This window comes from Alosa pseudoharengus, unplaced genomic scaffold, assembly GCF_046254945.1.
Source record: "Alosa pseudoharengus isolate Yale_2024_CS ecotype anadromous, Long Island Sound unplaced genomic scaffold, YU_APseudo_1.1 YU_APseudo_1.1_scf_16, whole genome shotgun sequence".
Lineage (NCBI taxonomy): Eukaryota > Metazoa > Chordata > Actinopteri > Clupeiformes > Clupeidae > Alosa > Alosa pseudoharengus.
Window position 1 is genome coordinate 33060158 of NW_027468630.1, and position 14189 is coordinate 33074346.

General features: G+C 39.5%; 1 protein-coding gene across 3 annotated transcripts; it reads right to left on the minus strand.

Moving 5' to 3' along the window:
• Positions 1–12419: 12419 nt before the first annotated feature.
• bloc1s6 (biogenesis of lysosomal organelles complex-1, subunit 6, pallidin) lies at positions 12420–14181 on the minus strand. Of its 3 annotated transcripts, none has more exons than XM_076287781.1 (6): positions 14092–14181; positions 13744–13824; positions 13510–13654; positions 13342–13429; positions 13164–13250; positions 12420–13070 (listed from the first exon to the last, which is right to left on the minus strand). In XM_076287781.1, exons 2-6 carry the CDS (start codon positions 13796–13798, stop codon positions 12951–12953), a joined length of 495 nt encoding a protein of 164 aa, XP_076143896.1. In that variant the 5' UTR covers positions 13799–13824; positions 14092–14181; the 3' UTR covers positions 12420–12950. The 3 variants fall into 3 exon arrangements, with proteins under 3 accessions (XP_076143896.1, XP_076143894.1, XP_076143895.1); XM_076287779.1 differs by having other exon boundaries at positions 14063–14163; XM_076287780.1 differs by having other exon boundaries at positions 13744–13829; positions 14063–14154.
• Between the last annotated feature and the right edge of the window lie 8 nt (positions 14182–14189).

Here is a 14189-nt window from a genome sequence, read left to right on the forward strand (position 1 = left end):
TATTTCATGGAAAATATATGTTCATTTTGATGTTGGTACCAGCAACATGTTTAAAAAAAAAAAAGTTGGGAAAGGGTAACAAAATGCTGGAAAAGTTGTGGTATGAAAAAGCATCCCAGAGAGGCAGAATCTCGGGATTAATCACACTGTAAACCTGTGTGGACAAATCATGACACAATGTCATTGTAATGTTCTTAACATAAAATTGTGTAGTATTTGGGGAGTTCATCATCTACAGTACAGTATAGTATAATATTAAAATATTCAGAGAATCCAGAGAAATCTTTGCAAACTAGGTGCCTGTACTACGAAGCGGGGTTTCTGGCTTATCTGGGTAACTTGGAGAGTAACTTGATCACGTGTGGCGTAACTTCCCGATTAACCCGTACTACGAAAGGTGGATAGGTTTTAAGCGAGGTATGCTGCCATGGCAATTTACGCTGCATCTCAAACCTGCTCCGACCAGGTTATGTTCTTGGTTAACCCGAGGTTTCCGTTAACCACACCCTTTATAAGTACCACCCCTCCACTAACAATTTCTCCCGAGACATGTCGGCGTACCTGGATGATCCATACGACATTGGAGCGCAAATCGGGAGGGACTCTCTTCGCAGGGCAAGGGGTTTTAGAGACCGCCAGAAAATATATATAGCCTACCCGGACGATATTCTCTATGAAGATATAGATTGTCAGCCGAGGGAATTCGTTATCTTTGTCAGATGATCTAGGAAGACGTCTCATAGCAATGCCCGTACGTGGACATTCATGTATTCAATCGGTGATGCAAGAATACTGTATGTCCTAAAATAAATCGGACATAGGCCTACAGTATGCTGAACATCTGAGCATGAATAGCCTAAAATAAATCGGACATAGCCTACAGTAGGCCTAATAAATAAAAATCACCATTTTAACAAACTTGTTGAATTGAATGTCATATTACTGTACCCTGCACATAAAGGCTACACATTTCCACAGCACCAGAATCCGACCGAATGCCTCCCTCAATCCCCTCCATAATCGGCCTTCCACTATTATTTGCGATGGCCAACTCCTCTGCTACTGTAAAACACTCTGGTGCCTTACAGTAGTGTTCAAAGACACATTTTTCTTGTTAGCTGTAAAACAGAGGCCAAGTGAAGGCTATAAGCATAGGCCTACATGTTTTCATAATTAAGAAATATTAATGCAAGCTATGACTATATAAACCACTATTCTGAATAATGTGTTTGTGTTTCATTTTCACCTGCTGCCATGTGCGTTTGGCAATGGTGTTGCATCTGAAATGTTCACAGGATTAGGCATACACTAAATCAGTCAATGGGGCTACTTAAACATTCAATTATCCTTATTACTGTAATCTATATGCCCACTTCTAAATTGTGTTGCATCTGTAGGCATTTCTATGAACTCAAAATAAGTAATTTAATTATTTCAACTCCTTAAATACATTCCTCAAGCTATTAATCATCCGTATTTGAAGAACATGTGGAAATAAAACTTTACTTTTAGGCATTTAGGATCTGCAATACGTTGCCAACAGCCTTGCCAGCTTGCTTTGTTCACTGCCGACGTATTTGATTTTTGTCGTAGAGTGGGTTTTAATTCCTCATAACTTGTCATAAATAATTGTGCATTCCTCATCCGTAAAATAAGGTGAACGCGTCATCACTGAAAGTGGTGATTTGCGCTGCAACCCGCCCCTTTTATGTGAACGCGCACAAACTCCAATGAGGTTAACCCCGGCTCAACAAATCAACTTCATAATCAGCGTCGTAGTACCGATTAACACCACTAAAGATAACCAGGTTTTGTCAACCCCGGTTTAACAAAGTAACCCTGGGTTACATCTGGGTAGGTTAAGCTCCCTTCGTAGTATAGGCCCTAGGGATAGAACTGAAAAACAATATGGCCATGGTCTTTTGGACCTGATGGCACTGTATTAAAACCAGACCTATTTCTGTAAAGAAAATCATTGTATGGGCTCAGGAATGCCTCTGATAACCATGAGCACAGTTTGATACTCAATTCAGAAATGCTAGTGTAAACTTTACCATGCAACAGCCAAAATTGTATTCAGACATGATACAGAAACACCGTCTTATCTGGGCCTGAGCTTTTTTTAAATGAACTGAGGTAACTTGGGAAAAGGTCCTGTAGTTAGACCCATCAGAATTTGCCATTCTTTTTGGAAATCATGGCACAATCAATTCTGAATGTATACAGGTTTTGAGCAACATATACTGTCATCAATGTATCTGCAGGGAATACCTTGAATATTTCAAGAAAACAATGCCAAAATGAATTCTGCACATATTTAAACAGTATTTCTCCACAGACATTCTCCATCATGGAATAAAAAACATGATTAGGAATACCTCATACTGTCGAGCAACAGAAATCCTATATTGGGCAGGAATGGGACGACATTTAATTCTCAAAACTCTAGCAACTGGTCTTCTCAGTTCCTAAACATCTTCAGAATTTTGTTAAATGAATAGGTGAAGCAGCACAGTGGTAAACATCCCCTGTCCTATTTGTTAAAAACATGTTGCTGACATCAAATTCAAAATGAACATATATTGGCCATGAAATAGTCAACATTTGCATTTTCAACATTGATATGTTGTCTATGTCCTTTTTGCTGCTAAATATGGGTTTATATAACTTATGCACATTGTTTTTATTTGGATTTTAAACAACGTCTCAACTTTTTCTGATTTGGGGTTGTAGATAAGTGGCTTTGTTTCTCTACTTCTGTATTATTATGAGAACTGATCAAGAACTGAGTTTTGAAGACTCATCTGTTGCGGAAATTGGGATTCGTAGTGTAAATCGGGAGCATGTTTGAGCACTGAGAACACCGTGAACTAGGGGCAGGGCAGAGAGAGGGCTGACGTTTTTTTCTTTCTTTTTTGTTTTTTTAAACATTCAAGTTACGCAACGGACATGTGGAGAGAATTCAGACAGCAGTACAGAGGGCGCATCAAGCATGTTATGAACTGCAAACTGAGTAATCAAACAGAGTGCTCAAGTCCTCACTATTTCTAAAAACAAATGGTCATTTCAGCAGAGCTGTGAAGAATGTCAAGCAAAACACTGTTTTTTGCTATGATTTGAGGCCAAAGCAAGAATATAAAGGGACTTGTTGGCACCATACATTGTTTTGTACCTTCACATGTTTTTCACAGATCAGAATAAGTTTCTTTTCATTTATAAAGGATACATTAATTTAACATGCATATAGCACCCCGGAAAAGCTTATGTACCCTTATTTGTGAAATCAATTATAACATGGAAAGTGAACTGTATTTCATGAAGAATGCCATGTTTATTGAACTGAAGTACAATACATGAATTGAAATGTAATTTTTTTTATTTAAGAATGGAGCTCTTTAGATGCACTGTTGATCATTTAAACCACACATATCTTATGTTATTAGTGAATATGATCAAATATTATTTCTCACTTGCCGAAAAATGGATATGTTTAGTGATCTATTGGTCTGTGACTTGTGCAATGTAAAAGCGTCTGTTAACCATTATTACTGTGCAATTCAGTGAAATACATCTGTAGATGAGGCATGATTACCAGTTGCTTTTGGACAAATAAACTTTCATATAGCAATATGATCCTGATTTGTCCTATGTCTTACTAACGGACATAGTGTACTATGTGTCCACTGTCAAATCAAACAGCTAACAGTGTGAAGGGGCAATGTAAACCCTGCTGATCTGAAAACCTGTCAGTGTCTTTGGCAGAAGAAAAAAATCAAGGCAGACTTAACCAAGGAATTTGTTTACCCGAGGAATTCACCAGGGTTATTCCCTGTTGTGTGGTCAAACTACATATCTGTCATATCTGCTAGAAGAGCCTATACATGCAATGTGGTGCTTGCTGCTATTCTATCCATGCTGAGAATTTCCTGGTGTCTATTTTGGCTAGTGCATGCCTGGTGCACACAGTCTTTACAATAAATATATTAAACTGCCTTGTTTCTCTTTTTTCTTTATTTCACATATGATTATTTTGAAGCACTGTTAATAAAATCCTTCCTAAAAGCCCCTCAGAATGTCAGAACGGACCTATAGGTTTTTGGCACCAAGTCTCCCCGATGACCCACTTAACCCGTTCCTTACACTGGACTGAATGGAATGACAGTACAGCCCTTGTGTCTTCTCTCTTAATTGTGAATGAAATCTGACAATGGAAAAAGCAAGGCCTAACACCTCCTATGAATATTTGACACAACCTCACAAAAAAGTAATTCCTGGGTCAGACGTGGGCTTGTAAGTGCAGTGTACTCTCCTGAGGAGCAAATGCTCCAGATATGCGGTTATGTAACCACAGGTTAGTCCCACCCACGCTTACACTTGCGACCTCTTAAACAGTCCCTCCTTAATGTCTTTGCATGGTTCAATACACCGTGGCAAGCACTCTGCAAAACAGTAACTGAATATAAAGAGAACAAACTTTTTTATATTGATTTAGTTTTGGCAACAATTACATGCATCCTCTATTTGTCAACCAACTATCAAGTAAATAAAAAAAAGTCACATGCACAGTAAACATAAGGATCAGATTAATGTGAAGTTGCATAATTATGCAAAAGGATAGCATATTCAAACATGCTGTTCATAAAGACAAAACACTGCAAAGAGTCATAAAGACAAAACTCTTAAGATATATAGAAAATATAGGTATAAACAATGCTGCAGACCTCCAAACGTATGAAATAATGACGTTATGATAGCATATCAGACTATAAAAATGTGTCCACCAGTGGTATGAGATGGTTATATGAGGCCCCAGTGCAGTGCCCTCATGGAGAAATATGAGAAATCACACTGTTAGTAATAATGAGCATTGACACCTATGTTTCCAAGCAGCCTGTACCTGCACAATGTTGCCTCCACAAAATGAAAATATAGAAACATATTATGAATTGGGAAAACAAGATTTTCCAATGGAGAGTTGTCAGGTTAAGTGTACGTATTGTTTTGCACAAACACTTACAAGTTGTAGCCACTGTGCTCATGCTTTGAGTAGCCTGAGTGATACACAGAAGGAATCCTCTTCCCTACATCTGTGTGCTGTGGTCCGCAGTGCAGCTGCTCTGTCTGCACTCACTGCCTATAGTTATACCCCTCATATATAACTGCAGCCATTGCCAATACAGTTTGGGCATTTAGCTCCTGTGGTAAATACTGAGAAAAGGTGCTGTTCTAACACTTTCATACACCCTCAAGCTGTGGATTCCTCTCATGGACAGCAGCATAAATAGGTTACTGCTGTTTGCCTCATAGCGACGCCTCCACATTGAATATAGGTTAAGCATTTCACAACTCACCCAGAATCTCTGTTGCCAGATGCAGGTAAAACATAAACAAAGCAATAACTCCTCATATACTTCCCTCCCTCTATCTGTCTGTCTGTCTGCCTCTAAACCCTCTATTTCAGAGTGTTGTTGCACAGGCTGTCTGAAGCCTGCAGTCTTTGAGCAGACACTCATCATCTCCAACCACTGGCAGCTTGATGGCCATTGAGGTGAGACTGATGTAAACACAGAATTTGTTCTGCTTAAAAAACAAAGTCAGTGCATGAGTTTGCCTCAAGTCAACATAACACATTTTCCCTGCTCAGTTACTCAATTCAAGGCAATAACAAGGGCTTGGCACATTGGCTTAATCAAATTGTCCTCATTTTCCTTACCACAATTACTTGCCACTTCAAAGTCACTTTCTCTGTGTAGGACGTGCTTCTATATTTACATGGTGCAGATGACTGGATAGAGGCTGTTGAGGCCTCCCCTTATTTTAATACAAAAACTCTTTTCCAAACCCTTGCTTTTATATGGTTTCGTTTGAAAACAGTTCTTTTGACACAAACAAACCCTGGACTAATGGAGTTAAGTTGGGGCCTTGGGCACAAACAAAATAGAAGATTCAATTTTGTGGTTCACCATGGCATTTACCGGAATATGGCAGCAACACCTTAAACATTTCATTGTCTTGAGAAAAACAAGTTAAAGGCACACAACATGCACACACTGACACAAACGTCAATAACTTTGTCATTTCTTTTCAGCAGACAAAAGTATTGGGACACTTAAAACCACTCAATCACTTAATTAATTTGTTTCATTTAGACCCATTCCTGTATGAAATCATCCACTTATGCAGTCTGCATTCACAAACACTTGAAGAAGAATGGGTCGTCCATATAATGTATCTGACCGATTCAAGTATCAAACTAAAAATAGGATTTATTCAGTATAATGGATCCTAGATATTTACTCAACATATAATATTGTATATACTAAGAATTGTTTTTGTCTAGCAATTGCCTTTGACATGTGAATGTTACATAAAGTTATATAACTTGTTCTTTGAGAAGATGAGGACTTAATAAGGCCTTCTCCCAGTACAGATGCACAAAACATGTTTTCCAGATCTTCTATGTCAGTATTTAGGCTTCACATGGAATACTACCATGCCAACCAAATGGTGTGGAAGGGGGAAAAAAATGACATGATGCAGCAATTAGTAATAACGGCCTTAAGACCATATCCTGTTATGGTGGGTCAAACTGAGGCTCTATGTTGTTGATCCAGTCTCAGCAGGTCCCAGAAGTAGCCACAAGCCTCCTACTCCTCGCCATGGTGAATCATTGTTTACTTAGACAGGAAGACAGCCCACGACTGCGCCACATGCAGCTAAATATCTGTGGAGTCGGTTGTGGCTTGAGAAAGAGGTTTGTTTTTTCCCCCTTACGGCCAAGTTCTAAATTGAGAGGCAAGTTTAAACGATACCAAGGGCAGGGTGAAACGGAGCCAACCTCGAAAACCACTGTTTAGCCGGGGTTGTCTGGCTTCGTAAGCGTGGCCTTTTTTGCGTATCCGCCCTGACCTCATTGAGGCGCTGTCTGAGGCACGCATTTGCATCCAGACTTTTCAGCCCAGTTCCTGATCCTAAACAGAAAGAATGGGGAGGTGTTGTAACCCAAATGTTGTTGCTTTGGGAGCCGCTCCTGCGTGTAGTAAGATTATAAATAGACTTTATAGAAAAGCGACAGGAGGTGGAGTAGACATCTGGTGTTTGGAGGAAGAAAACTATTTAACCTAAATTTGTTGACAATCTCTTCGTAACAGTAGTTATTCGCTATATTTAAGTACAGTTGAGAGTCTACTGTATGTAAAATGTGTCATATGTAGTGTGAGACTATACAAAAGCATTTGGGATTCATTTCAGAAAGTGAATCAAATATTTATCAGATGGCTGATCCGGGGGAAAAAAATGATATACAGAATGTTTTGGGATGAGGCATTGGTGAGAAGTGTCTTGTGACAAATTGCCAACAAGGAGAGGGAGAATAATATGAAACAAGAAGGTCTACATAGCATTTTCCAAAGTGTATGCAGCTCTAATGAATAGATCTTGATAATATTCAATATTTCAAATATCTTAAAATTGTAATGCATCTCCAAATATTCACAGTACCATGTTTTGGTGTAATTAAAATGTAACCTTTATCTGCATTGAGAATTTCCTTTCACAGTTATATCAATGGCCTGTTGTCTTTCAGGAAAAAAAAATGTGTTCTCAAAAATCCACAAAAATGGGGTGCATTTGTAGTTAAGCCCCTGTCCTGTCCCTGTCTGTGTATCTTAGCCTGCTAGGTGACACTTGGAGAGGCCTGAAGAGTCAAAGATTATATACTCTGCTGCTCTCTAGAGGTTGGGATGGGTAGTAATGGGAACATTCTCTGTTGTGCTGCAGAGTTTGGGTTTGGTTTGGTATGGTACTAACAACAGGACCCAAGTTGCAGACAAATGTCCCATATACAAATTCATGAACAGTTATATGTTTATATGTTTTCTTTTTAAAAAAAATAGCACTGATAAGGGATGAATAAATTACAACAACTATAATGGTATAAACAAAAATCCAAAGTAAACACAGGGACAGGCGTTATCAACTCAAAAAATAGAACCCTCTTTGGGTTTTTGCAGATTAGAAAAAGACGTTAAAAGTTAAAAACTGCACTCTCAAGTACTTGCTCTTGACAGGTCTTTCTTGGACCATGTCTTTAACAAACGTACATGTTTCGACCACTGTATTACCTAATGCTATGCTATGTTCTACACATTTGAGGGTGTGTATTGTTAACTGAACTATTACAAAGCATAGCATTGTAGTGAGACCATTACAACTGATTCAGAATGCCGCGCCACCTCTGGTCAGAGAGGTGGTGGAAATAGTGAAGAGAAGGGGCATTTTGAGCATAGTTGAATATACATGTATTGGGGGGGGGGGGCATGTTCATATATAATGATTACGACCTTGCACACCGCCATGTTAGTAGGCGACTACCTGATAATAACAAAAGGATTTAGAAAACCTCAAATATGTTCATGTACATCCCCTTTCACCTGGTGTTAATAACCACTGACATCCAAAATGGTTTTAAGGTTTAATATTTAGCTACTGGGTCAACTGTTGAAGGATCTATATCATAGTGTGAGTAATAGTCTTTCATTTTCCATGTAACCATTCACACTCAATGTGTCCTTTAAAATGATGCATACACACAGCCTGAAGTCCAGCCCAAGCCAGTTCATCTGTCCTTAGTATTGGATTTCTGCATACCTCAGGGATATTTCAGTTTGGATGAAATTTAGATCGACACCTTCAGATCAGATCTCCCCAAATCTGTGTTTCTGGTATTCCCAGCAGATACAGCTATTCCCTATAGATCAGCATCCAGATTGGTTCAATTTCACTGACCTCAGCTAAAACGGCATGTAGCTTGGGTTTCATAATTGACCTCTCCAGAATAAGTCCCGCCTCCGTAACTTCCGTATCCATCCAACTTCCGGGCGTGGATTGTCTATGAGAAATAACATGGCGTTTCGAAATATCATACCGGTAAAACATCTGTAGGTAGCGAAGTTGAAAAAGCTGGTGGGCAGATTGGCATACACACTTCTGCCATATAGTTTCCACTGGATTTTTTGATTGTCGGTGCCGTTTAAGTAGTATACTATAGACTATACTACTTAAACGGCACCGAAAATAAAAAAATCCAGTGGAAACTAGATGGCAGAAGTGTGTAGGCCAATCTGCCCAGCAGCTTTTTCTACTTTGTCACCTACAGAGTTTGACAGGTACAATCTTTCAAAACGCCATGTTATTTCCCATAGACAATCCACGCCCGGAAGTTGGATGGATACGGAAGCTAGGAGGCGGGATATATTCTGGAGAGGTCTATTGATGACCAAATAAATTTCAGAGTAAACTCTCAGGGCCCGTCCACACGGAGACGCTTTTTAGGTTAAACGCAGAGGTTTTGCTTCGTCTTGGCCGATCGTCCAAACGAATCCTGTAAACGCACTGCCCGAAACCGCACTTTTCTGAAACCTGGTCCCAGAGTGGAGAAATCTGAAACCGTAGCCCGTTTGAATTCGTTTAGACAGCGAAACCGCACATCCTGCTTGCGTATCGATGATGTCATCGCCACACCTCAGCTGCCCTGGACTTGCACTTATAGTATTGCCTAACAATACTAGTTTTCATACAATGACATTACCTACGATTACACTCCGTAAGATAAATATCACAACTGGTGCTGCGCAGCGCCGATAGCTTATGACTTGGTGGACTGAACACTGTTTTTTCCCAGTGTTTTTTAATGCACTGTCAGTGACGCGAGAACTTAAGTTATTAGGAAAGTGCAGTGTAAGTTTAGGCTACATTAATTTGTGCGTAGTGCCAGTGTCATTCATTTATTTTACATGTCTTACAATACATGCATTCACAGTCGAAATCAGATAAGCATACAAAGACGCTTAGAACTCGTTAAGCCGATGGTAGCACACTGAATGCAAATGTGCGATTTGATTTGATGCAGGCAAACGTATTGACTGTTACTAACGAAGGTTTTATAGCAATATTATAAATGTGGCGACAGAATAGCCTAGAACTTGGGTAAGCCTTGCGTTTAGTAGCCTAATTGGGGTGATAGCCAAAACTAATGTGAATCACGGAGTCGGACTATCCTACAACCAAAGAAAGTAAAGGTGATTAGTAGGCCTACCTGCGTTAGCCAAATAAAGGACGGGACTGCACCCTTCACAAACCGTAAAATAAAGTTTATTAGTTTTACAGTTGACTACAGTTGACAGTTCACCATCAGTCCACACAAACAATTCTGGTTTCCTTGCACTAGCCATTTCGTCATAGCCTATTCTGTCTGTTTGTAAAGCACAAACGTTGGTCAATTTCTGTAAAGAAACAGTGCCACCTATAGGCCTGGGGTATGAAGTAACGTGTTGAGTCGTGTTGAGATGGATCCGTTTGGACGCAAATATTCTTGATGCGGTTTCAGGGAAGACGGAGGAAAAAAAGATCGGTTTCGTACGTGTGGACTAGCCCTCAGTCAAGTCAGGTTGGTCTATTTAGAAGCGCAGTACCTTATTGAACAAAATATGCCACACATCATGTGCAGGCCATATAGCTCTTTCCAAACTTGACTATGGCGATGAATTGTTGGCTGGCCTTTAATCTGTTCGTTACTCTTCATTGGCTTACTATAGCAGGCAGCCAGAATGTAATTAAAATCCCACACTATGGCCTTTAGGTCACTAGATCTCCACCTTGCTATCTTAATTCCTATAGGCCACTAGGTCTGCATCTTATCCTAATTCATTGATCCAGCTCTATGCCCCCTCACACCCACTGTGGTGCTGTGATGAGAGTAGTTGAGTGATCTTGGTGGTCTTCCATAGGAGGTCACAGTCACAACTTTTCCTCTGCGATTCCTCATTGGTAGAATGATTAACTACTGTTCTTCGTTCTAGCGACAGGTATAGGATCTTCAAAAAGCGTCTAAAGAATCATCTGTTTACATTGTATCTAACTAATTAATGTGGTTTCTTTAGTTGATGCTTATTGTTATTATTATGACCGCCGCACAGCGAAGCGGGTCATATAGGTTTAGTCAGATTTTTTTGTTTTGTTTCTTTTTCGCATGTCCAAATTTCCGTCAAGGATTCCCGGGACACTGAAAGACCGGGGTACACGAAACTTGGTGGGCATGTAACCCCACATGGATAGCATGGAACCATCATTTTTTGTTTTGATCTGTAGCCCCCCCCCCCCCCCCCCCCGCTGTACTGGACCCCCCGAAAGGAGGGTAGGGCAGACACAGTTTTCTGTAGGGCCTAGGATGACCAATTTTTTCCGTATGTTTGCCTCCAGGGGTCATGTTATCCCATTCCATGTGCACACATGTGCATAAACAGATACACACGCATACACATACATTCACAGTAATCATACGTATGACACATACTCACACAGTAGACATATGTACGCATGCATGCACATGCACAAACACACATACGCAGGCAAACACACAACCACGCGCACACACACACACACACACACACACACCCACACACATAAACATAAACATGTACACGCACACATGCACACAATTCAAGAATTTCTCAGAATTATGAACAGGCAAGATGGGGGTGGGGTTGTATAAAATGAATTTTACATGTGAAATCTTAGCCTAGATTGAGAACACACACACACACACACACCCACCCACACACATAAACATGTACACGCACACATGCACACAATTCAAGAATTTCTCAGAATTATGAACAGGCAAGATGGGGGTGGGGTTGTATAAAATTAATTTTACATGTGAAATCTTAGCCTAGAAATCTAGACGTTACATTACATTTGCTGCCAGGGCTAGTCTAGCAACTCTCCGTTGGCTTGTGAGCTCCAGAAATCGAAACTTAATCAGGGCATTGAAATCGTGTATAGAGTCGTTTGGTGGGCTTAACATAATGATTGATGGCAGAGTTGCAACGGTTTGGTTTGAATTCCCTGCTACTTGAAAACAAATATCCTATTGCGTCCTATTGCGTGCAGAGGAAATTTGAAAGACAACTGATTATCCCGCCCCTCGGACTGAGCACTGCGAACGGTGAGTGCCCAGACCCTACATTTTAATGTGGGTCTGGCTCGCCAGGCTAGTGAAATCTATGAACTAATCATGTTTTGGTACTTGTTGTCTAGCAGATACCAGTGAGAATTGAGTGTGGATAATGCAATTTAGTGAGACAGTTAGAATCATATAGGCCTTTCAGCGTGATTTATTTTTGTGGAAAAAATGTGCTGGACTGGGCGGCGGTCATATTTTGTACCGCTCTGCGGTACATCTAGTTCTGTGTTTTTTCCATTTAGTGTACTACATTACTATATCTGTCCTTTTTAGGTTATATGATTTTACGGTTCATTTTAATGTTAATGAAATGTTTATTGCCATCATTGTAAGTCACATTAGACAAAAGTGTCTGCTATAGAACCATAAACATAAAATGTTGCAAACATTTACAAACCTTTAAATTGGCTTTACTGTGTTTTACAAATACAGACAATTATCTCACATTGTGCTCTATGACATTATGTAGCCTTCTTTTTTAAAGTAAAGATGTACCACAAACAAGTTAATAATTAAGGGCCTTCTGCTCAACAAAATCAAGAAATACAGTATTATGATGTAAACTGACAAAAAGCATGATGAGCTAGCTGAAGGTCTAGGTACAATGGAAGCACAAATAATCTCTGATAAATCTATAAACAGATTTGTAAAAATTACATGTTACATCACCTTCCATTGTTCGTCACTTCATGTTTGTGTCATTTCAGCTCACATTTTGAATGTAAGCATTAGCTGGTGTATCCTATATTGTAAGATGTTATAGAGAGGGACTTAATGGCCAAATGTATGAAACTTAATGAAATATTGGCCTCTGCACCTTGGCTATATTGAGGAATAAAAGTAATTTAACAAACACAGTGTTCAGTTGATTGGCCTAGTACCCACGTGCAGATCTTGTGAATGGAGTGGTAAACCATGAATCTCTTTATGTTCTTTTTGCAGGCTTAGCAATAAGTTGCCGTTCTCGCTCTAACTCTTTCTCACGCTGTTGCTCTTTTTCCAAGGTTTCTTTCTGTCTCTGTTGCTGAATTTTCAAAGCTCTTTTCTACAAAAAACAAAACATGAAATTTACTTGGAATAATGTCTCCACTACAAATGTATTCTGCCATTAAACTCCTAGACTTGGTTTCTTTCTTACCTTTAGTTTAGTTGTCTTATCATGAAGAACCATCATCTCTCTTCGTATGTTCACCAATTTGGTATGATAAATCTTTGCTTCTGTGAACTAACACACCAAATTGTTCCAAGTTCTTTCCCAAGTTTCACCAAATACACAAAACAGCAAAGATTTTACAAGTTTTGAGGTCCATACTTACCAGTGAATTTAAATCAAGCTGTGAATTGCAGTCTTTAAATTTAGTAATTTCCTGATCCAGTGTGTCAAGCAAAATCACTTGGTTTTGGCTGTAGGGGGAAAAAGAACATCAGTGCTTGCTTGAGCACTAATCAGTAACATTCTGTTTATAAACCTCTGCATAGCCTACGTCAGTTCCTGGAGTGCTTGCTTGGAGTCTTGCAGATCTGGTAGATAATGAGCTATAAGTCCATGTGTTAACCTTTCAATGGTTTGGTCGTTGATGAAGGCAATGTCATCTGGACGTGTTGATTCTCCAGTCACCATATTAGGTCCTGTAAAAGATACCGGTAGTAGCCTATATCAGATATCCGTTTGCTGACACAGGGATAAACAGCGGGACCTAATCACACCCATCACAAACCTTGATGCTGAGTTGACTCGCGCTCAGGTAGACGTTCTGTGTCCTCTTGCTCCATGGGTGACTGCAGAATAGCTATCACCACTGTCCTCAACAGTTAAACAAAAAACAAGGCAATCATTAGATAAGCATCTTTATAATGTGTCTCTTATACATATAAGAAAAAAACAATGAATAACAGCGAGTTTTCGATATAAGGGCTAACGTTCTTAGCTTATTTGCTTCCTACTGTGTCATTGCAGTTTAGCCTAATTTACATCAGCTAGTTGTTACTCATAGATAACGAAAAATACATTTGCTCCAAAATGTACCATGCCATTACCTCTTCGTTATAAGTTAGTCATTTATCACCTGGTAATGCTCGAATTCATAACGTTTCAGGCAGACAACCTTCTGACTAAGCAACATTTAAATTCCTCTAAAAGGAAAATATCATGTGATTTCTATCA